Here is a 24,663-nt window from a genome sequence, read left to right as displayed (position 1 = left end):
ACAACTAATTATAAGTATCTCTGATAAGTATACTGTAATGGCTTTTTGTGTCCAGTTTTCATGTTAAAAAATCATGTTATTAGATAAACATTGATTCTGAAATGCTCCAGATGTTGTACATGGCATAGTTGGGTGTTGTTTGTTTTTGTTTAGTACTAATGGATTCTAATTGTGTTCTAAAGTATGCCCATGAATATTGCATGATCTGTTTGTGTTATTGAGCAGTGATATAGTGATCCCCCCCTTACTTGATTTTGGTAATGCTAAATAGAATGAATGTAGTTAGTTGGGCATTCATGAAAATATGACTTACACAGGCGAGCAACTGTTTTTGGGCAGGAAGCGTGTTTGCTTGCAGGAGCAGAGGTGAAGCAAGTTGAGCATTTTCTGTCCCACTCACCCAAGGATACGCTTGCTGAAGCTGACGCAAAGACAAAGATGATGAGGGAAGCAAATGTGAAGATCTTCCGTCGTCTCCAGGCGCTGAGCATGCTGTTATTCTCCAGTCTCAAGGCTAATTACTTTTGAGGTTTACATTTCTTAGGTATACTGTATATTTTGTAGTTATTTTAGTTAATAAATCGGGAACGGCGCTTCAGAAATTTTCCGTGACCTGTCTTTTCAGCTAGTGCCTTAAATGCTTGGTACAGAACTCTTTAATTTGATTCATCTCCTGCAGGACTAAGCTATGGATTTAGTCACACTATTGCAGTACAGTCAGGAAAATGTATTTAATTGGCGATGCCTGATGCCACGTTTCCAGGGACTCTTTCATGTCTCAGCCAAGTCAAGCCGCTTTTCCCACTAACACCCAATTAGTGTGGGTTGGTATGTCTATATATTCACACTATGTAGCCCACTAATTAGCCTTCAGATTAAATACATTGGGGACTGTTGCCTGTCTACGGGTCTGTTGATCCGCAACCAAGTATGACGGCCTTGCTCTGCCTGCCAAGGAGTGATGTCACATAACGCTGAAATAACACATGAATGCACTGCACAGTTCATGTTATAGATTTTTGTTGCCATGTGAACAATGATGAAATGTTTTTTTTTTTATTTCTGTCACCAGCTAAAAGGAAAGGACTGCTTACCAATTGATTTCACATTCAGCTTGCTGTATTATCCACTGAAGCAAGTACAGTATTTTTTTAAAAAAAAAGGAATGCTCCATTGGGATTTCGTTGAAACGACGGTGCCGCTTTGTTGACTTCATTTGAACCAGGAGAGCAGGAGGTGATGCTTTTTAAGACCGCCCACTGTATGACTCATCTATGACTGCAGAGTATGTCTGCATCTCGTTGTGGGGGCAAAATAATGCAGCTGAGGAGTGAGGAGACTGAGGACATTTTCTCACCACACTTAACGCTATTAATCCTCAACTACAGTGATACGGTAGCATGCTTGTGATGTAAGATGACAATACATTCATTACAGTATATATGACAACTAGTTAGACACATTCATTTGAATACACCAAAAATATTGTCTAACTTAATGAGCATCTTTATTTTTGACATGACATGAACTCTGATATATGTACTGTAACAGAAAGAGTCATAGCCTTAAATTTGGTAATATCAATCAGTGATGATAGTTGCACTGCCAAATAGTTATCATGCTAATAAAATACTGTATTTCATTCAGCTTCCCTCCAATGGGTCATTTAACAAGATCACATTCAAAATATGGCAATTTGGATAGTACGAATACAAACACTTGACATTATGCAACATTACGTCAACACTTGCACCTTGTATTTTGAGGACATACTGTACAGTATGTTTCCCCTTACTGTAAAATCCCAAGAATTTACATCTTAAAATGTATGTTTTAGGGAAAAACATTTTATCCCCCAAATGCACACAATGAAGTGTATTTGTAAGCATGCACACAGACGTGTTACATGATGGAGCACGTGACGCCGCAGCAGTCTTTCAGTAGCGTTAGACCGGTTTTGGTGATAAATGGTGCTGGTCTGTGGGGAGATTTGGGCACCACCTTCTGGTCTTGCAGAGCACCTGATTTAAAAATGTGCAGTTTCAACGACTTTGCCAAAACGGAGACTTTGAAAAGCAAATACATTGGAGATGCTTGTGTAGCTCACCTTTTGTCACCAAAGTATTTTGGAACTTGGGCTGCGAGAATGTTGCCATTTCTCGGTCTTCTTCTCTTTCTCTGTGAAGAACAATTGTTTTTGGTCCATGAAGGAGTGAAAAAGTAGAGGACACCTGCTGATATAATCAATCAGCAATCACAATGCTAGATTCAGAAAAGGGAGACAACTTGGGCAAAGTATTCAAAATTTTGGGGGGGGTTCATTTCTGCTTGTAAATAATAGGGGTGTCAGGCAATTAATTTTTTAAATCGTAATTAATCGCATGACAATAGTTAACTCACGATTAATCACAAATTTTATATCTGTTCTAAATGTACAATAAAATGTACAATAAAATATATTTTCTCAGTTTTCACACGCTTGTTAACATAAAAGTGGGGAAAAAAGTTAACTCATAGAAATATGGCTGCATCTTTTAGTCATTGATACAGTAATTTCATAATTATTTATAATTTTGAGTTAAAATTAAAACCATACTATACTGTAAAAAGAGAGTGTGATATTGATTTGTGTTGAGGTCATATTTCTGCCACTAGATGGCATAATTGCATTTGTAAGACGTTGGTAACGGCTCAGTGCATTTTTCTTTTCATATTAATCTTTAACATGGAGTAACTTGTGAAATTCTGCACAATTTCAAAATTGTATAATACAACTTGACCCCAGTCTCCACAAATATTTGCATTATTATGACATTTATTTGACATGGACGTGTCTTCTGCATTGTGGAATTCCTCCAGTAGGCTACAGGCCAAGTAAGGCCTCATTAATCATGCGTTAAAAAAATTGGTGGCATTGAAGGAACTTAAAATTTATTCAAAATGAACACACTAATTTTGACACCCCTAGTAAATAATACATGTTCAATAATTAAAAATACAGCAGGTCCAATTGAACAATTTTGGCATACCAGGAGAGTTTAACTAGAATTACATTGGGTCAGGGTAAAGTGATTAAATAGAAAAACAGTACATACACTAAGAATATAATGTAAATAAAAAGTTAAACTCCCTAAATTCCTGAGTCATCCAAATAGAATTGAAAACAATCCGACTGCAATGCGTAGTTCTTACAAAGCAATTATAGAAGTAATCAAGTGAATAGCAGGGGACTACATGTGTTAAAACTATTACAGTGTAATGGGAAATTTGTTGTGAAAACACACCCGCTACTTGAGTCAGGAATAATAACCTCAAATGTTTTCAACAGGTGGCTGAACATTTTTTCCACCAACAAAGGAGGGGCTGAAGATTTAGAGGCTTAACCTGTACGCAACGGAGGCAGCATGCAAATAACCTCACCTGAGCCGCTCAAATTCCACATCATCTACAAGGAAGTCTCTGGTCTCCACCAGCTTGCTGATCTGCTGCAGCAGCTCCTCCTCCCTTGTCCGATCCTCCTTGGACTTGTCTTGGTCTGTTCAACAGTCACACATGACGCGCATTCCACAGAGTCATTTTCATGCTGACATTTCAGAACATTACACGTACCCACCAAAATGACAACATCCCACCGTCCCTTAAGGTTTGTTCAATAAAGAGATATTTCCCTGCAAAGATTATCTTAGGTTAACCGCCTTTCATCACAGGCAAGGTTAGTGGTCTTGCTATTTTGTGGATTTCGGTAAATTTAATAACTCTATTATTATGGAGGACATTATTTGGACCACCCCCTCATTTGAATAACATTTCATGCTGCTTCTGCAGCATGAAATAAATAAGAGCAGAGCATTTTTATTTATTGATTGGTATTCAAATCTATTTTTATATTTTTTTTTTTTCGAGTCTCATTTTACATTTTTGTATTTATTTTTACTTTTATTTTTTACATACATAGTTGTTTTCAATTACCATTGTTTTTATTTTTTGTATTTAATTTTTGACTTATATTTTTTTTATCAGTTTTTATTTATTCATATTTTTGAGGGGGTATTTATTCATTATTTTGGCATTTTTGGTCCGTATATTTTGGCCTGACTCTCATTTAAATCGGGTGTAATTCCACTGGTCACCACTAGAAAATGGTACACTTATTTAGTTTTGACATGGTTAAATTATATCACTGATTTCACTTATTCTGGGGGTGGTCTGGTACACAACCCCTATGATGACAAGTGGGGTTAGTGCATAGGCACTAGCTTGTGTCAAAAATAGCACAAAAATAAAATAAATGCCATGCAAATAAAAAGTATTGTGTACACTAAAGAAGTATGCCAAACTAGTAGTACACTATTATTGTGCCAATGATATTCGGGATGATTATGAATACTGTACATCCACACTTTAAACACTCTCTAGCGTGGTCTGTGCTGATTTTTTTTAGTTGCCACAGCAACCTTTCTCATGGCTCTACAGTAGATGTCATACAAACTTAATGGTGGTGGTGGTGTGGGGGGAATCATCATTCGTCAGTGCATAACAAAAAAAATGAAGAGGAATTAGCCTTGAAAATTGGGCGATCACTTTTTATTTATTTTATTTTTTTCAGTCCGCACCGTCCTTGTAGAGGTCTTCACTGATGAGTAAGAGTCTTTTTAATGGTGTTTCACAACAACCACACTCAAATGAATTAGAATCTTTTTGAATGTACCTGGAATTGAGACCAGTTTCTGCAGTTCTCTCTTCAGCCTTGTGATTTCATTGCACAACTGAATGTCATCCATCCTGTATAGGGGAAAATGCATCCAGTTACAAAATGTGACCTTCTAAAAAGTGCACACACAAAAATAACAAATTAAACATCAAAAACTGTTGTTGTTTTTTGAACATGATCATTTGACGGTTTCTGAATGACAGGAAAGAGTAGCATTAAACACCCTTATCGTCAAAGCCGCTTTCGTTCACTATCACCCATCAGTACTATTCCAAATTTCTCTGGCCACTCATTGTGTGATGTGATTGAAATCACTTGATGATGTTTAATTAAGAGCTTGGAAGGAGCCATTGGTGTGAATCATTTAAAAAGCACAACTGACAGTTGCATTGTGGTAATAAAGCAACTTCCCTTGTCCCCTCACATGCAATGAATCCAAACACACTGTTGCTTCGTTATCAGATATAATTTCACTGTCTGACACAGAGGCTTCCACTGTTTATCTGTGGTCATCTGCTTTTGTATTGCACATATGCACACACAATGTTGGTAAGGAGACAAAAGGACAGGAAGGACAGAAATAGAAACTCTAGACTCATTGTACTGTATTTTAGCGTGTTTCCCCCCTCCCATTAATTTTGCATGACAGCTACTGACTACCGTAGTGTTCGTTTAGTAGTCGATTGTTACTGTAATACCTACTGTAATGTAGTGTGGCTCAAACCACTGGAGACAAATCCCTTGTGTGTATTCACATAATGGCCAATAAAGATTATTCAGATTTTGATTAACTTCAAATGTTTATATAATATTTATGCAAATTTTGCACAAGAATGCCGCAACTACTGTGCAGAGATCATGAAATGTGTTTCTCAAGTGGATTATTATAATGTACTCTATCTAGCCTTGTTCAGTAAATGTCTTGCAGTGTTGCAAGCCTGTAAAATAACAAAACAGAGTCTGCCTTGATAGAAAGTTGGTGAAATCATTAAAAGTAAAGCTGAGTGGAGGAACAATCTGAAAGTTGGTGCTCTTGGTTAGATAGTGTGGGCTGTGCTCTCACACTTTTCACATCATGATACACATGGCTGCTCCCTCTGACATGGTGGAGGATTGTCTGATTCTCCTGAGGGACTAATGTATACTATATACCCTTCTTGAGTAGAGTTTTTGTGCTATACAACTATATGAGTCAAAATCATAACACCAGAATGTGACAGGGGGAGTTTATCAATCCCTTATATTGATCAATGCTGATGATGATGATCACAGTCACTGATCACCAGGTTTTTTTTGTTTGTTTTTTGACACTGTATATTTGTATTTTAGGGATTGAGCTTGCCTTTATGTTGTATTTTGACAGCCAAGATTAACAATCATAAATTGTACTTGTGTACCTTTTTTTTCCTATTGAAATTGGATGACAATGACCCAACAAAAAGAGAATTGGCTTGTGTATGCCAAGGTGGTGCGCTGGATGTGCACATTGAGATGTATTTATTGAAAATAATATAAAATAATACGTCTTACATGTATCTCAGCTCTGATTCTCTCCGCACGAGGACGTTTTGTAGTCGCTCAATTTTGAACAGCTCGCTTTCGATGTCCTCGAGTGTGACCGATGAATCGGCCATGGAGATGACATCTTCTGATGAAAGATAAACAAGACTATCACATATATTTCTTACATTCATTTGAAAATAGTTTGTATAATGTCCAAACAAAACTTGCCCAAAGTCACAATATCAACATGGAACTCTTAGTTGTGCGTTCTCTCTCCTAAATGCCATTCAATCTTGGTGTCACGTACAGACGCGTATTTAGGCCATTTACTGAACTATTGCACCCCCAAATTTTTAGAGTATATAGATATATTTTTTACTGTGTGTTCTTTTTAACAAGCTAGAAACTTAGAGCTATAATATATATGTATATAACCATAGAGTTTTAAAATGTAATATTTAAATTAAACAAAAAAATAATAATACAGCACACCCCCCATTTGATTGGAAATGATTTGATCCACCTTGATCCCTCCCCCTCCCCTGCTTACAAGAAGACGAGCGGAGCGTGTCGTCCTCCTCAGTCCAGTCACAGGGCATGTCTCTCTAGTTGAGTCAAAGTTTTCCTTCCTTTTACCAGGATATGTGAAAAGTTTCTTACTTTCTACCACTCAACACCAGCAAATAATTTTCATTACTAGTCTGCTTTTTTGCTCCTCAATCATGTTGCTACGTGCTAATGAGGGAAACAAGTGTTAATATTAATGGCTCTATTGTGCTGCTATTGGCTAGCTTGCTATAACGTGTGTGGCGTGCGTGTGTGCGTGGTGTGTGTCTGCACAAAAAAAAACTAGCCTCATGGAGTAGGTCATGGACATAAGATTGTTTTTCAGCAAACAAAAGCTCTATTTTGAAGTATTTGTATTAAAGACAGAATGTTAAAAAGCAGACACAAATAGTGCTAAAGTCAATTTGTTTTGTTCATATGTTTTATATGTGTCTCTACTTCACCCATTCAATGACTTCTACATGCATTCATTATTATTATTTTGTAGATTCAAGCACATTTCTTTTTTTTGATGAGTATGTAATGTATGTTTTTTTTAATAACATTGTACAGACAAGTATATTCAAAAACAATCATTCAGTATTAATTTAATGTCTGTTAACATATATTGTATGTTGTGTGTTTCATTTAAAATAAAATTTCAAAAACAAGTCCAAGGTCCATTTTTGTTAATTCTCACTATAAACTGTGGGGAGCTGGTTCACTCCAGAAACATGCATACTGTCAATGTGTATGTTGAGGAGCTGTTGTTTTAAAAAGAGTACCCTTCTCAAGAAATTACGGTTGGGGTATGTTTATATTTTAAGTCCTTTTCTTCTTTGCATAACTTTTATTGGATTCGGTTTACTCACTGACTTCCCATGTAATTTTTGGAGCGGGAAGTAACCCCCAAAAGCACAACAACTTTCTCTGTGCACTTGGTAGGCCCTAATTATGTTTACTGAAAGCTGTCTTGAGCCTGAGCTGTGGTAGACCATAACTGATTAAAGAAATAATAACAAAAACATAAAAAGGGTAATGACATGGTAAAAAAAAAGGAGACTAAATTTGATGTCAAGTAGAGGGCCGCAAAATGTCATTGTGGGGGCCTCAATTGGTCCCTGGGCCATCAGTTTGAGATTAATGGTGTAGACCAAATGTCGCTTACATGAGAAGTTCAGTGCGGGTTGTATTTAACAGCACCAAACTGGGGGCAAAAGAACGCTCACTCGCAAAGACATGTTAAGAAATAGGCAGACAAGAATTACTTGGGTGTTTTTTTTTTTTACATTTAAAGGGTGAGCAGGCACTCCAGAGACCCAACTATTTATACATTAGTCATTAAAAAGTCAGCTTTCCACAATATGTGCCGTTTAATAGAAGAAATGAACTGTAATAAGGTTGGTAATAAAACACCTGTGTGCAGTATCCACTCATTATAATCCCGCTGCAAGCTGTTCAGTCAATTAGCTTGTTGTAGCATGGAAATTGCTAGCCTACCAAAACAACAGTAATGATAAATAGCAGTCTACAGTCATCATAATAGCTAAAAACGATCCATATAGTCTCTATAGCGCTTGTTCTCATTAAGGTATCACAGCTAACTTTGGGGAATAGAGGCGTAGGCTACAGACTGGAATGGTTACCATGTTTTGGAATGTGGGAGAAGATCAGAGTAGCCAGAGAAAACATAAACAAGCATGGGGAGAACATAGTACTACTACAGCGATTTGAAAACAGAGCCAACTTGACTGTAAGGCAGATGTGCTTACCACTAGTTACCATGCTGCCATATAGCTAAATTCCATCGCTAGGCTATTTGTTTTGTTCCCACTTTTTTGTTAGTTTTTTAAATCACGTGTATCTAATATTGTGGCACAGTGAGAGAATGCTCTAATTATGTGCAAAAATATGATGGGAGAATATTTAAAATATAAGAGAAGTAAGAGAAAGTCGCACATGCACTGATGCTTGTTTAGAAATAAACTCCAGATTTTAGTTCACATGTTAATTGAAGTCAAAATTTCAGTGTCACTGAATAACTGCACCACCCACCGCGCAACCCCCGCTACAACATCCTCCTACTCCTTTACTGCTCACCAGTAGCGATGAGTCACCCAGTAGAGCGGAGATTTACTTTTAATTACCTGTGCTTGGCTGAAAGGACATTTACACTCTCACACTGTGAGTCACTATGATGCCACAGCTAACGCACAGCCCACCGGAACATTCATGTGGTCCTTCTGCAACTTCAATCAGTTAAATGCCACAAAATAAATAAAAAAATAAAAATAAAATACAATTGATCAATATGCAGGGAATTGGCCAAGTAAAGAAATGTGGAACGGCTCCATCTGTTTCTACCATTTTTCTTCAATGACTGCTGTCATTTTCACAGCCTGTCACTTTTAATCATTTTTATCTACAGCTGGTGATGTGGATATTTCCCTCACCTTTCAAATGCCTGCATGTAGTTTATCTGAATCCAAAATGTCACCTTGCATGCATGTGCTATTTTATAAAAAGTAATAATTATTTTAATACATGATACTGATGTATGCAAAATAGCTGATGGTGGATAAGGAATGCCACTGTTTTTAGACATCACAACATGTAAAGTGTCAATATCAAATCAATGAGAGCGTTCAGACAAAATATGTGTAGCCAATGCATAATGCCCAATACATTTTACAGGTCTTGTGAGCTCGCAAAATAAACTAATCATAATTATGCACCCCTTGCATGGTCTACAAAACAAAAACATGTTGACACATGGTGACTTTTGCATGCAATGTTTGAATTTAAAGTCATACATTGATAAAACAGTTTTCTGAATATCTACAAGACTTGTAAGAATGAGTTGTGCACTCTAAATTATGTGTAAGAAAAATGTTTTAACCACAACACAAAAAACACGCATTAAAGAAGTATTAAAAAAAAAAAAGGTCACCTGATTTTTCATTTGCTTCATCCATTTGTGCCTTGTCCACAGTCGTCTGGTTCAGAAGAAGTCTGTTATTCCATGTTCATCACCATTTGTCCACCTTCAGCAGCGCAAACAAGTACAAGAGCCACTGAGGTACTGCTGTTTCACGAGAGGGAATGTAGCGAGAGCTGCGCGTGGATGCTGAACCCACCACTACAGCACTCATGGATCCGAGAGGACCACGGGTTGCTAATAACCGCTCGGGGACGCCGCCTAGTGACACGTGCATGCAACGACATGTCACTAGCAACTATCAGTCAACTAAAAGAATACTATCCACTCAATGACAGAATGACTGGATCTACCTCTTTACCGTAAGGCTGCTATTATAGAAACCGTCAATATTATACAACAATCAATGGTGCCATGTCCATTATCTGCAGCAGAATCAATATCTAATTAACAACACACCAACAAAACATTCAAGCAACATTTCAACAAAATACAGTGCATCATACTCACCAGAGCTGATTATTAAATGTATCAAGGGCTAAAATCGGATTGGACCCCAAAAACAAAACATAGAAAAAAATACTAGTAGGGCTGGGAATCTTTGAATGTCTCACGATTCGATTCAGATTCTTGGGTGTGCGATTCTATTCAGAATTGATTTTTGATTAAGAACGAGTTTTGATTCAAAATGATTTGATTGACAATGATTTTTGCTTCAATTGAAAGATGTTCAAGGAATCGTAATGATCTACTCCTGTCTGACTCGCTAATGCTAATTAGTGCTCTACTCGCGGCACTTTTATCACTCAAAAGAATGGCTCCACACTACAAAAAAACAACTTTTATTGAAATAACGTTTTCCTTCTACTCGCTAATGTGGCTACAACTTAACAGTGTATCAGACCGCGTGGAATCACACTGCCCCTAAGTGGCCAAATCGGGTACAACTTGAACAGCGCTCCCAATAAAGGCACACACAAACAAAGGGAAGACAGTATCAAATAATTTAGATAAAATCGATTTTGGGACATTTAAAATCGATTCTGAATCGTACTAAATGAGAATTGCGATTCTTATGAGAATCGAGAAAGCCTGATCTTAATAATTGTGCACAAATAAGTGAACGGCATTCAAAGCAGCCTGCTTGCAGGTTGCAAGCCTGTAACATTTCAGTTTGAGAAAAAGAAAATGGTGCAACACCTGCTGTTTTATCAGTGAACTGAGCCCGAACCACAATGGCATTATCCCAGTGGAGCTGGCATTCTCATCAGAATTACCTGATTGAGTTTTTCTGTAAACAACATAATATGGATGACTTGATTTTGCACATCAGGCACAGGGGAGCTCAGCATATGTTCAGCAAGTTCGCCCTGCAACTGTAAGCTCTGGTGACCAACCACTGTATGTTGACATCCTTGGAGAGTGGTGTTCATTTATTCATCGCAACACAAAAGGCAAGGAGAAAAGATTTGGTTTTGAACAAAGCAATTTACTGTTCAACACAAATACTGTACAGACCTTTCAAAAATAATACACGTCAAGTAATGTCACCTCACTCCAACTTCACCAGCAGTTAAACAGACTATGTGCCAAGTGGGTGTGGCAGAACAGGACACCATAGTTGTTTAACCTCACTTTGTGTACACGTCTTGTGTTTGCATTTGAGTGAGTGGATTCACATATAAGCCTTCCTCGCCTTCCTGCTGTCATGTTTGTTTAAAAAATGAACGACTTGTGTAAACTCACACATTTGCAACAGTTTATGCCTCCACTCCATAAAAATAACAAAACAGGCACAGAAAAGGAGGAATTCACTTATCTTTTTTTACCTGCGCTCTGTTGTTCACTGAAAAACTCACCTGCATTTTTTTGTGCAATACAAGAATTATGTTGACATGAGTTGAGGAGTTTCATTTAGACAGAAATAGTGTGTTGCTCGAAGTTAACATACTCTGGCAGAATTTGTGAAATGTTGACAATATAGAGGACAGAATAACAGATTATATAATATCATATATTATTTTCTTTAATTCAGTTTTTTTTTTAAACAATTGTGCTATTCTTAAAATGCCTTCCTGTTTAAATTCGAATGAAAAATGTATTTTTCCTGATCACTTCTTTTTCCTTTTAAGAAAGATGGCACACATCTTGCAAACTATGCTATGTATGTAAACTTATGAGGACAACTTTACATGCAATTAAAGGCCTCATTACTGGCAGATTTTGACTGCTTCTTGTCTGTAAAAGACAGTCAACATGGTCTGGGCTGAATTGTTTTGTCCAAACTGGGTGACATTGTTCACTTTGTGTTTATGTTGAACTTTACACTTCGGTGCATTCATTTTCTTTGTTGTCACTAGATTAGCGGTTTAGCCTTCTTCCATAGTCGTCTTCCATGGCCTTATCCAGCCAGTCTCTCTCTTGCTCCGACTCCGAGTCACTAGCCTCACTGGCATCTGCCGCCAAAAGACGAGAATAGTTGATCCGGTACTGGCGGGGAGCGTTCCACTGGAGCAAAGGCAGACATATGCACCACAGCATCAGCGCCACAGCCACCCCTCTGAAGAGCCAAACCAGCCCACACCAGCGGACCACGTACCCTCCGGCAAAACTTCCCAGTGCACTCCCCAAGTGTAAAGACAAGACATTATAGAGTCTCTTTATGCTCCTCTCAGTTCCTGGCGTGGCCACATCGTCGCTCTGCACCTTCACGGCCCACCAGAAGGCTCCGCCGCTGAAACAGTTGACAAACTGAGCCGGCAGAGCAGCCCATGGTCCCCACAGGAAGGAGTAATACAAACACTGCAATCCAAGAGCGGCTGCCCCCAGCGCAAGCACCCTTCCTGGGTTCAGCAGTCTCGCCAGTCGGACGGCCAGCAGAGGGAAGACGGCTTGAGAGAGCGACGCCAGGCTGAGAGACACCCCCATGTGCAGCTCGCTGCTGCCGTGATCCTGCATCTGCCACAAGAGGAAGTTGTCCACGACCGAGCGGGTGACCCCCACCAGCAGGGCGGTGACGGCGCATAGCAGCGCGCGCTGGGAGCCGCGTACCAGCTGAACGGCCTTGAGCAGTCGGTTCACCTTGCTTTGATGCTTGTTGCGGTAAAGAGGGAAGAAGGCCACGACCGGCAAGGCCAGCGCCGACATGGCGGAGTAGCAGAAGAAGTGCACGGCACTCCTGGAGGTGCGGCCGACGATTAAACAGTTTAAGTGGCTGACCAGCAGCCCCGCACCTCCGACGCCACATGCGGCTCCCAGCAGAGGCCACACCCCGGTGCTGCTGTAGCGGTCAGAAGCGTTGGCAGAATCCAGATAATCGTACAGGCCGTCGTCTGCTGTCCACTCGAGAGGGGCTGCCACCAGCTCCCATACAGACACTGTGATGAGTATTAAGAAGAATAGTTGGTGTTGAACGTCCATCCCCTTCAGGCTGGACATAAAATCTTTATGTTCTTCTGCATCCCGTTTGAGTTGGGACTTCTTCTTTCTCACTGAGGCGAGTGTCGTTGTATGGAACTGCTTTAGTTCCGCTGTACTATTTGTTCTTATCACGGGACGCTGTGAAGTTCTGCCCGCTGCAACAGATGTTCTGTTAGCAGGAAAGGTGACCTGTGGGTGAGGCTCTACAGGGGACGGAGTGCTTCTAACATTTGACCCGTTGCAGGTGTTGATGTGCGTTTGCAGATCTACCGGCGGAAAAAGAAGCACGACTAGCGCGACCACGGCCGAACACACCACAGAGCCGTTTATCACCACTCGCCTTTTGTTGTACATCCTGGCGAGCAGGCTGGCCAGGGGCTGCCATAACAGTGATATGAGGTGCTTGGTGCCCATGATGATGCCCGTCATCTCAGGAGCGAGGCCCAGTTGTTTGAAGTACAGCGTGAGGAAGGGGAGCAGGCAGGATTTGGCGCAGGAGTGCAGGAAGTGAAAGGCTCTCGCCAGAACGAGGGTCTGCTTGATGTTGATCTGCTTGGTCTTCTTCATGGTTGACTTCTTGAGTGCTTAATTGGTTTCACATGGAGCAACTAAGGGACACAGAGTCAGGGAAATGTGTGAGGAAAATAAGCAGATGAAATATAATCACAAATACCCCAAAATGTCCCTTGAAAATAGTAGAGATTAAATTCATGCAAACATATTTTGTTCATAATAAAATCAGTGCGGGCATTAGTGCACAAGCCTGTAAACATAACCCTTCAAAAACAATGGAAAATACTACTATATCCCACAAAAAAAACTAAGCATTTTGACATTATTAGTGCATATCATTTTCAATAGTATTAGACTAAATATTACTAAATGCCTCAATTAATTAGCATATTGTGGAAAAAACAATATTTATGATGTATATTTCAGGAATTAAATTCAAAAGTGACATTAATATTTACATTCACTAGCATGAAATGTTTCTTGATTAATTTTTGAATAATTACTAGTATAGCGTGCAGCTAATAAAAATAAAAATTTACCATCTTCACAATTTAAAATAAAGTACAAAAGAAACAAGCCAAATAGTTTTAGATATAGGAAGTAGGTATGACCCATCCTTCTGAAAAGTATTTTCTTATGTGTTCACATTTTGAATTGAAATACTGAGATTCACTTGAAAAAAAAAAGTCCTGTTTTTCTGACTAATTTTTTGGGGGAGCTTTGTTTTTTTCTGAGAATTTTTCTCTGTTTTATTGAATTATTTTTTTTCTGTTTATTTTTTTTATTTTCAGAATATTTTTTTTTAAAGGGTTTTCCCTCCAAGATTAGAGAACAAACCACAATACAGTATAAACATTCATTCCTTTATTGAGAGCCAGTAAGTAAACATGACCATCTTATTGCATATGGAGGTATGCGGGAAAGTGTCCGCTTCCGCTATTAGTGAGTCTGCAACAAGTCACTTTGAGTTCAGAGGTTAAAAAAAAAAAATAAAAATGCTCCAAAATAAATTGCTTTTCCCTGTTTTTCTGAGTATTTTATATTATTTTTTTCTCTCTCCAAGTGAATTCAATACGCTTCCGTACATTTCTACTCTAAATAAAGTTATTACAAAAGTGAAACAATGCACAGATGACAGGTTCTAAAATGTATCTAAAAGTTCAAAGTCTGACGCACATGCAATCGCAAATGAAAAGTTAAAATGAGTACCTCTCCGGCAGTGACGATAAAAACGGATCATTATTTCATCATAAAGACAGTTTTGTTTTTTGTTTTTACAAACGTGTACCTGATGAAGTGTCTGTTGAGTATGCGTACAATACACATAAAATTAGATTCTTAAAAATACATTAATTCAAATCAAGTTTGAGGTTTAAAACGAAATCTCTGATGCGAAAAGGTTCATTTAGTGCTGTCTAAAGCAATAAGGAACTTGTCATTCACCATGCAACACCTGTCAGGCTGGACGCACCAGTTCTCTGATCGAGACTTGGAGCACGCGTCTACGTCACCACATTATAAAACAAAACATTAAAGATGTTGTACCTTATTTTTACCTCTTCCCCGCCACACTTCTTAAATCGTTGCACTGCGCCTTTTCCATCAAGAAGTGGAGCATTTCGATCACTTTTTGATACCTCCACCTGTTCCCAGTTTGTTCAGACACTTGTTCTGCAACGTTTACAGTCCATCTGGAAAATAGTTTGCAAGACTGCAGCGACCCCTTCAGGCACGGGTGGCAAAGTAAAATGTTCTTCATGTATTTGAGTGAGAGCATTTAGTTGTTTGTGACAACAGGTGTCACCACCATGCATTAAAAATGTGCACACGTGCACTGAGCTGTTTGAAAATGAGTTTAGTACATGTGAACATATGAATACAAAACCCAGGCATCCATTTTGTGAACCATATCCTGCCTCTCCAACATCAGTGAATACACAATACCCAAGATGACTTAAATTCATTGAAAAATACTTTTATTGTGAGACAAACTGTGTGTTTCTTTTGGTCACCATTGCTGTTGGTCCATTCCAGTTAAGGTGTTTTCAGGTATGCAAGGCAGAGAAAGAGATGAAGGGAAGGCAAAGCATGGAGCAGTAAGATGGGTTCAGAGGCTGGACTTGCCCTGGTGAAGGCTTCCAGTCGGAACTGCTTCCCGGTTTACAGCACAAAGACACTTCGAGCCTGAGGACACAGACATGTACAGAAGCCTCAAATGAGTAGAACACGGAGAGTCCTTGTCATTATGTAAATAATAATAATAATAAGTATAATAATAAACACCCATCCATTTCTAAACTTCTCGTCATCATTAGGTCGCACCTGGCTTTGGGAAAGAGATGGGGTACTCCCTGGACTAGTCACCAGCCAATTGCAGTTTTCAAAGAAAAATAAAATACAATACACATATTCATTGCCTTTCATAGATAACATTTTAAAAAACAGTAATTGTGGCTTGAAATGTAGTAAAGTGCAAGACCTGCCATTACTAATGAAAATTCATGAGCATTCAACACCCCCATTTATGATTTATATGATTAGTTATTAATGGTTGCTATATATGCTACAAAATGATGGCAAATTACTATTTTTGTGTAAATGAAACGCCCTAGCACACTGCAAGACTTTTTCTATGTGTGACTGGCTTTGTAGTACCTGGTGACACTTTGCAAGAACTTCCTCTCGTCTTGATCCAGACACACAGCAAAGGTTGTCTGCGCTTTCCCACTGCTGACCTCAACTCTGTTGACGTTCACCTCTGATTTCGAGGAATGCTACCAGAGGGATATAAAGAGTATTGGTAAGAAAAACGAGATGTGTTATTTTCAATGTATACGATAAAACATTCACCTGGCTGTTGCTCTTTTTAGACTTGGGACAGTGTTTCTTTGGGAGTTCATTCACTGACAGCCACAAGCTCTCACTTCCAGACTCTTGATAGACAGGATTCAAATATGTTACAAAACAGTTTTTATTTTATTTTTTATGAATAGATTAAATAGAGTGATGCGGCACACCTAAATGTTCAGCTTTCCTCGAGACTTTGTGAATATTTACGGATGTGCAAAGCATTTCTGCTTGCGTCCATTGGCTCCTTCCACTGCAGGCCACCTGCAAACATGGATGAAGTGAGCTGGTTGATAAATATAGCTGCTCAATGTTTAAATCATTCATCATAATTCAAAACAGTTCCCAGGTATGTTACTAACACGCCTGGACTGCAATTTTCTCAAAGTAGGCCAAAGTATTGTCCATTATGCTTCATTTTAGCACCTTATTATAGGCAACACGTAGTGTTAAGGGGGCAGCCTCGCTCTCTTCATGAATTCCGAACCTTTTGCCGGCAGCACCTGTAAGGACAATGACATGCACTTTGTCTAATGTGCTCTGTTTGGCGAGTGTATGTCTGCTTCTGGACGTCAGAGTGTGACTCACCCATGGTCTTGACTGCTCTGGTTGCAGCCGTGTGTCCAAGTTCTACAGAATGAATAAATACTTCACTTCTCTTGTCTCCGCCAGCCAGGGTCAGCTGTGAAGACTAAATTAAATTAGGCTGGTACACACTTTCCAAACAGAGTCATCCTTGAGTGAATCGATTAGATTTCAGCATTTCACCAAAACATTTTATGTGCTTCCAATATTGTGTGGAAGATCGTTTTGTTTTTCAAGTCCATAAATGTATGCTTGGATAAGCTTGGTTTGGGAGAACTTTTGATATGAACCAGAACAGTCATTCTTACAAATGGGCTCTTTCTCGTGGTACATGAGGAATGGAGTGAGTTAAAAATAAAATAAAAAAATGAAATACAAATACATATATTAGAAAAAAATATATGAAGGGAGATGGTGTAAAAAGTCTGAGAAGCACTAAACTAGAATGTAGATTGTGAGCCAGGCCTTCTATCAACCTCAGTAACTATGGGCAAAGATTTGCTACATCTTCTTCTTCTTCTACGCTACTGTAGCAAAAGCAGAAGAAGAAGGTCTTCTGGGTCATGACAAAGCAAGCTGAAGGGTAACAGACAGTCGTATTTTATTTCCCAACATGTGTTGAATAAAGAAACACTAGAAAATCTGATTTGATGTTTTCCAATTTTTAAACAAAAAACGGGATAGTGCTCATCTCTGTTAAAAAAAGACAGACACACTGCCTCCTAGTGGACGAAGGAGGGATGGGCTTTTAACCAGCACAGGGAACACATGAAAACTAAACAAAGAAATATTAGAGCCAAGATTCAAATCTAAAACCTTTGACTGGGACGTAGTCGTAGACTTGACAACCTCAGTGCAACCTAATGCCCATGCATATTCTAACACTTTTTCTAATAACATGCACTGGGATGTCCTACATGTGTGTCATTTTCTACTAACCTCAACCCGGTACAGCTGCACCAGGACAGGTTGGTTTGCATGTCTACAGTAGTAAAGAACCAAGTCAGCCATCAAGGGAAGATGAACCTTTCTGCCATTGTTCTCGGAGACGCTTTCTTCCTTCCATGCAGGCTGCACCACAGACAACACAGAAGTTGACATTCGCTTTTAGATACTGTATTTCTGGACATGTATTCCACTACTATTTTTTTTTCATCCTCAAAACAGGTGGTGCTTGTAGGCGTATTTAATGACCTTCATATTTTAATAACGACCCAAAAGAATTAAGGGTGAAAGAGCTGAAAAATGTCTGCTGACAAGAATACAAATGATTGTAGGATGTTTGTCTATCAATATGTACAAATTGGTGCTGATCCATTTTAAGCTTCCCCTTGGGGCCATGTTGGTTATCATAATGTGACTGAATGAAGCAGACTAGTGGTGACGGTTTCAGAGTGATTACCTGGCAAAGGACATCTGAGGAGAGACTGAGCAGACTGTGGACACTTCGGTCATACCAGGGGTCCATCATTCCCAACATCTGGGCTAAATCTGTGGTGCTATCATCTGGGGAAATGCCATTCGGCTGCCAACAAGATGCGAGGGGGATTAGTAACAGTTGAAAACGTACCAAATGCACGTCCCGCCAGTGGTAAGGAGGAAGAAGTTGTGAACAGGTGATCTCACCACAGAAGCAGCTTTAGTTGAACGTCCGGTCTCACTCGACGAGTGTGTTCCTCTCAAATTTCCCGCAAATGTCCTTTTTGAGGGCACAAAGTAAAACTGCAACTTGCACATCTTGGTGAGTAGCGGACATTTGGCCTCTTTCTGCTGCAGGTCGCTGTAAGCCCTCGCCAGCCGTCCGGCCTCTCTGTCCCGACCGAACACCAGTACTCGCACCAGAGTTGCCGCCTGAGGCGCGTCGTTTTCGCTGCTGCTCAGGATGGGCCTTCTGCGGATGCAAAGATGCTTCTGGGGCGAGAGAGTATCTTCAGCGCGGCGAGGACGGGACCCGGTAAATGGATGCATGAGTTGATCTTGGTTCGGTAGAGATTGTTTGAATTGTGCCCCAACATTGCATGGGTTCTTGAAAAACACAGAGAAGTGCTCCAGGCCCAAGAGGCTTTTGGATTTCTTCTTGGGCTTCTTTCTATACGTTGACTGACTCTTTTGTCTCTCAGCTGCGTCCTCATGTGCCACAAATTCACCAAAGTCACTTTTCACAAATGATGAGCCACATGTTGTGGACACTGAGCAGCTTGAGGAGGGAGAGTGACCGGACGGCAAGGAGGATGCCGTGGAGATAGAATGGTTCTTCAAGACCTGATCCGCTTTGCTTCTCTGCATGACTTCCTCCTTCTGGATGTCAGTACTGTCGTCCTCATCTTTTTTCACACATGCCAGAGGGGAATCCAGGTAGCATTCTCTCATGAGAATATTATTGAGAAAGTCTGGAATATGGAGAAAGCATTTGCAGGAGTTAACAACTCGGATTTGAGATATCTGGTAAGTTAACATGCTTGTGTGGAGGTGTTCAAAAGGTGTAAGTCACCAAAGTTGTCGTTTTGCCAGTAGATGGTGTGACATTTGGGAAAGGGCAGCATGAAAGTCTCAGCAAGCCCTAATGGGACGGAAAAGATGCTGAGATTGAGGAGCGGTGAGGTTTGACGTCAGTCTAAATACACATTTGCTGATAGTTACCACTACTGCTCTTTATTTAATTTGGAAGCACTTCGACTATACAGTATTGCACTGATTACAATCCATCCATCCGTCATCATCATCATCATCATAATCATCATCCATCTATTGATTGATCCATTCATCCATTCATCCATTCATCCATTCATCCATCCATCTATCCATCCATCCATTTATCATCCATCATCTGTCCATCTATTAACTGATCCAACCAACCATCCATCCATCTAACCATCCAACCATCTCTTAATTGAGCCATCCATCTATCCATCCATCCATCCATTAATAGATCCAACCATCCATTCATCCATCCATCCATCTAAACATCCAACCATCCATCCCTCCATCCATCCATTAATATATCCATCCATCCATCCATCCATCCATCCACCCATTAATAGATCCATCCATCCAACCATCTAACCATCCATCATCATCATCACCATCAATCTATTAATTGATCCATCCAGCCATCCATCATCCATCCATCTATCCAACCATCCATCATCCATCCATCCATTAATTAATCCAACCAACCATCCACCCATCATCCATCCATCTATTAATTGATCCAACCAACCATCCATCTAGTCATCCAACCATCTATTAATTGATCCAACCATCCATTCATCCATCCATCTAAACAGCTAACCATCAATCCATACATCCGTCCATCCATTAATAAATCCATCCATCCATAACATCTCTGTCCATCCATCCATCCATTAATAAATCCATCCATCCATCCATCCATCCATCCATCCATCCATCCATCCATCCATCCATCCATCCATCCATCTTCCTCATTCACTAACAGTACTTTAGTGATCAATAGACCAGACCCGTTGGTACATTTGTGCTTGTGCACATAGCTGTATAAAACCATTGCTGTCATTCTGTTTCTATATAATACTTACCAGTATCCAAGTGATCACCCCCAGTCGTAGGAATAAGGCTTTGTCTGAGCTGATCCAGAGTCTGGAGCAGATTCTCTCTGGCAGTGCTGAGATCTGCTGTGGAGGCTGCCGCCTCCATGCAGCAAGTTACTGTCTCCAGTAGCTGCTCCAGCTCACCAGGCTGTTTTGTCTGGAGCAAATTTGAGGAATAAATGCCCTGCAACTCAGATATGTAAAGATAAATAGAAGCTTCTTGCACCAAAATCCACCTGCAATGCATCACGGAGTCCCTGCAGGTGGATTTTGGTGCCCAGAGCAGCCTGGAAGCCGTGCAAAATGAGGGTGATAGTGATGTCTCGTTTGGGCAGCTGATTTGCACTCAGCTGCTTGGAGACAGACTGGACCTCAGGGGGACTATCTTCATCTGGACTCACTAAAAGCACGATCCTGGTAAACACATACACAAAGAGATCGATTACTTATTGCATCTCTTAAATCGACTGCACATTCGTTCTTCATGTGTCAGGTTGAGCTTACATAGTTTTAGAGTGTTGCTTTTCATTGGAAATGCAATGCTCCGCCTTCACCAGTCTTTGAAATGATATGCCTAAAAATCAAAGGTTGATTCATCGTTTCTCTGCAAATACATCATGATCATCTTTACAGTGAACATTTCCTCATTTCCGACCAAGGACAGCAAAATATTGCTGATTATTATATGTCTCTGAAAGACTATCCTGATTGATTATCCTGTATTGTAGGTCTGTTAAGAGTGATTGATCTTTCTCCTTGACAGTTGTAGCAGTAATAGTAATAGTAATAGTAGTAGCTTTTACTTCTGCTATACTATTACTACTCAACTGGGACAGAATGGAACAAAAATTCAACCCGAGAATTTGGGGGAGATGGGGGTTGCAGACAACATGAGCCAAATCCTATTCCTTCGTCGATAGGGCAAGGGAGTGCGGCCGGTGACATGCAGCGATTACTATTCATCAATGGGGGAGTGAAAAGGGACCGGCCTTTCGGGAAACTGCGGAAATTCCCAATGGCTACTCCACCCCGCTACTTAAAACTCTAAATATATATATATTTCTATTAGTAGTGTGCTGTTGCTACTACTTTCTTCTGGCTTTTCCCCCTGTCAGCCTGAATGACATGGTACTTTGTTGCCTCTCACAGGTTAGTTTTGGTACTACAGTAGACTCTTAGGTCATTTGTACGTAAATTGGGACGCACCATGATTTTACTACTACCCTATGCAAAATATTTGCATTAAAAACACTTCTAAGCCACAAATATAATCCATTCATGGTTTGTGTAGCTTTTGCGCGCCTTTAACAGGTATAAATGGAGAGGGTCATATGTGTCACTTACTGTGCAGCCAAGCAAAATGCGTCTCGTTGCGCCAGTGGTATTTGCACATATTTAAATGAGGTATTATGCATATATTTGGGCAGAAATTGCCCACCCCTAAGCAAATCTCGAGATTTATTGATAAACACCGTCTAATTCACTACCACCAGCACTAATTGCCACATGCCGTTTGAGTGATGCAAAAATAACGCCCACTGGAAGCTGGTGTAAACTTGCATCATCATGCTTAGGGTGCCATTCACCATGGGGCAGAGGGTCATTTTGCAAGGTAGGCCAACAAGACATGACGTACCCCAATTCCGATTTGTTTCGTGTCGTGTGTTGGCTCTCTCATGTTAAAAAAATTGGCACTCAATGGACCAAAAGATGTTGAATATTTTGCATGTCCTAGGCTGTACCTGGTGCTCTGAGCTCATTATAGATTATATTCAGCAGGTGTTGCGAGGCAGTGCAATAAGGATCTGGCCAGGACAGGAAATGGTGGAACAGCAGGTAAGCTTCCAACAGCACATCACAATCTGGGTGGAGATAAGGAGCCTGTGGGACAAGAAAATGTGCAACACACATGATAATATGTGACTGTGTGTTAGCTACATAGAGAAGGTTTGTATGGGAGCTCACTTTTATGAGTGTTGAGGAAAACAGGAGCGTAAGAGGCACCACTAGTACGTACTGACATTGCACAAGCACCTATAAACGACAGAAAGTTAAAAACGCCGTCAGAATGTATTGCTACTTGAATTGTACTTAAATTTTCACCTCCTTTGTTCTCTTGAGAATTGTCTGCAGAAGGAAGGGGAAGTTGTGGGGATCTCTCATCACCAGTTCCTCCAAACACCAGCGGTTCATGCACAGCCCGGCTGATCAGACAGACAAAAGCACGCAGGGAACTTATTTCTCCTTTTGTGTTTCACTATGATGACACAGTAAACATGTGCCAGTTTTTATGTACCATCCATGTTTATTTGTTTCCTATTTACACTGTTAAAAAACCCTGTAGTATAACTGAATTTTACTTTTTTACTGGGTTTTTTTTTGTATTTAAAAAATATAATTTAATTTACAAAAAATAAACTCTTATTTTACATGGCAAATGTAAAATAACATGAAATCACTAAAACTGTAAAAATGCACAATATTTCTGTTTAAAAAACAACAACTCCATTAAAAATAGATATATTGATTGTTAAAATACGTTCACAAATGCATCGTAATTTCACAAATATTTGTCTGTTATTTAATGGAATAAAATGTAAAATTAAACTTTAAAACCCAATTTTTTTTAAAACCCATTTATATTTACTGAGAAATTAATAGTAAAAATGTGTAATTTTACCATAATTTCTTAATGAATTGACAATTTATTTTTTTAAAGTTAAAATAACTAGGTGAATGACTAGTCAAAAATGTAAAGTAGTTTTAGTGCCTCATATGGTGAAAAAATGCTTCATAAATGAATTACCCTAACAGTAAACTGTTGCAATTTTAAACAGAGTATCTATAGTTTTTCCACCGTTATTGGCCATGTTTTGAAAGATTAATCTAATTTTTTGGGGTCATATACTGTTAACCTACATACAAAATTAGAATTAAAATTACAGTTAAAAACTGTACTTTAATTATGAAAAAAAAGTTTTTACGAGAAAGTAATTTTATGTTATTTCATAGTATCTTTCTGGCGCCCCAGCTGCAGGAAAATTAACGTTTTTTTTTTTTTTTTTTTTTTAATTATTAGTAGTTTTTTCCCTCTTTTTTTTAAAAAAAATTATTAGTAGTTTTCTCCCTCTTTTTTTTTTTTTACAGTGTAGCTTGTGCAACAGGATTAAACAAACACCTGTTGATGAAAATACGATGGGTGGCCAGGAAATACTTTACTTGAGATTTTGAATATTGCCCCTACACATAGAAAAGCTCAAAATTGTAAGCGGCTCTTTGTCAGTGACCTGCAACTGGCTGGTAACCAGCACTGAGATAGGCTTGAGCTCACTTGTCCATGTTTTGCTGTTGGTTCCTACCGTTCCAGAGTTGCTTGTCAGGAGTGTTGAACTCAAGGTCACAGAGGCAGCGTTCAAGAACATGCTGAAGACGATCCTCCGTGCACGAGTTTTGCTCCATCGTCTACAGTTGCATTCAAAGCAGTCACAAATTAGAAGAAAAGAAAATGTATAAACAAAAGTCTCAATATTATCTTGTTATGAAAGCTAACATTTTCCATTCACTACTGCTTTCGGAGCCCATCATAATAAAAGTCTCACACAAATGTCCAATGCAGCCTCCCACTTCCTACTCAGATATTGACTCACAAGTGGGCTGGCTATGAACACCAGCCACAACTTCTTCATTTTCATTCAGAAATTTAACAGCCAACAATCACCTTTATCTGTCAAAAGTGCTACGGAAATGACTCTTCAAGTACGACTTCCTATTTGGCACCTGTTTGTCTGATAACACACGCACGCACACACACATTAGTATTAGTCATGGAAATGATGATTCAAATAATAAAACCAGTCAAATCTAATGTTCCCAATTTTCCATTTGCTTCTCTGGAATGAGCACGTTAGAGATATTGCACATAATTACAGTGAAGCGCTACATCTACAATGAATGGAACTGGAAATGGAATTGCTATGAGACTCACACGGATGTTACATTATTGTCTCAGAATGCCAGCTGTGTTAGAGGTG

General features: G+C 39.4%; 3 protein-coding genes across 7 annotated transcripts; all 3 read right to left on the bottom strand.

Moving 5' to 3' along the window:
• Positions 1 to 1,206: 1,206 nt before the first annotated feature.
• Positions 1,207 to 9,915, bottom strand: LOC144044121 (bMERB domain-containing protein 1). 2 transcript variants are annotated; one of them, XM_077558343.1, is made up of 6 exons: positions 9,711 to 9,915; positions 6,242 to 6,359; positions 4,709 to 4,782; positions 3,421 to 3,535; positions 2,108 to 2,178; positions 1,207 to 2,021 (listed from the first exon to the last, which is right to left on the bottom strand). In XM_077558343.1, the coding sequence occupies exons 1-6, from the start codon at positions 9,733 to 9,735 to the stop codon at positions 1,903 to 1,905; spliced, it is 522 nt and encodes a 173-aa protein (XP_077414469.1). In that variant the 5' UTR covers positions 9,736 to 9,915; the 3' UTR covers positions 1,207 to 1,902. The 2 variants fall into 2 exon arrangements, with proteins under 2 accessions (XP_077414469.1, XP_077414470.1); XM_077558344.1 differs by having other exon boundaries at positions 6,242 to 6,356.
• Positions 9,916 to 11,166: 1,251 nt separating this feature from the next.
• Positions 11,167 to 15,352, bottom strand: mfsd6l (major facilitator superfamily domain containing 6-like). Of its 2 annotated transcripts, none has more exons than XM_077555536.1 (2): positions 15,177 to 15,352; positions 11,167 to 13,726 (listed from the first exon to the last, which is right to left on the bottom strand). In XM_077555536.1, the coding sequence occupies exon 2, from the start codon at positions 13,683 to 13,685 to the stop codon at positions 12,060 to 12,062; it is 1,626 nt and encodes a 541-aa protein (XP_077411662.1). In that variant the 5' UTR covers positions 13,686 to 13,726; positions 15,177 to 15,352; the 3' UTR covers positions 11,167 to 12,059. The 2 variants fall into 2 exon arrangements, with proteins under 2 accessions (XP_077411662.1, XP_077411663.1); XM_077555537.1 differs by having other exon boundaries at positions 15,188 to 15,352.
• Positions 15,353 to 15,622: 270 nt separating this feature from the next.
• On the bottom strand, positions 15,623 to 24,209 carry LOC144044963 (phosphoinositide 3-kinase regulatory subunit 5-like). 3 transcript variants are annotated; one of them, XM_077559695.1, is made up of 17 exons: positions 23,992 to 24,209; positions 22,736 to 22,836; positions 22,598 to 22,666; positions 22,375 to 22,513; positions 21,137 to 21,206; positions 20,869 to 21,046; positions 20,621 to 20,789; positions 19,555 to 19,623; positions 18,690 to 19,453; positions 18,466 to 18,588; positions 18,003 to 18,134; positions 17,067 to 17,169; positions 16,905 to 16,981; positions 16,649 to 16,742; positions 16,482 to 16,564; positions 16,287 to 16,405; positions 15,623 to 15,815 (listed from the first exon to the last, which is right to left on the bottom strand). In XM_077559695.1, exons 1-17 carry the CDS (start codon positions 24,089 to 24,091, stop codon positions 15,677 to 15,679), a joined length of 2,529 nt encoding a protein of 842 aa, XP_077415821.1. In that variant the 5' UTR covers positions 24,092 to 24,209; the 3' UTR covers positions 15,623 to 15,676. The 3 variants fall into 3 exon arrangements, with proteins under 3 accessions (XP_077415821.1, XP_077415822.1, XP_077415823.1); XM_077559696.1 differs by having other exon boundaries at positions 17,067 to 17,160; XM_077559697.1 differs by lacking the exon at positions 22,736 to 22,836.
• Between the last annotated feature and the right edge of the window lie 454 nt (positions 24,210 to 24,663).

This window comes from Vanacampus margaritifer, chromosome 2 (assembly GCF_051991255.1).
Source record: "Vanacampus margaritifer isolate UIUO_Vmar chromosome 2, RoL_Vmar_1.0, whole genome shotgun sequence".
Classification (NCBI taxonomy): Eukaryota; Metazoa; Chordata; class Actinopteri; order Syngnathiformes; family Syngnathidae; genus Vanacampus; species Vanacampus margaritifer.
Note: the sequence above shows the minus strand (reverse complement) of the source record. Positions and strands in the feature narration are given on the sequence as shown.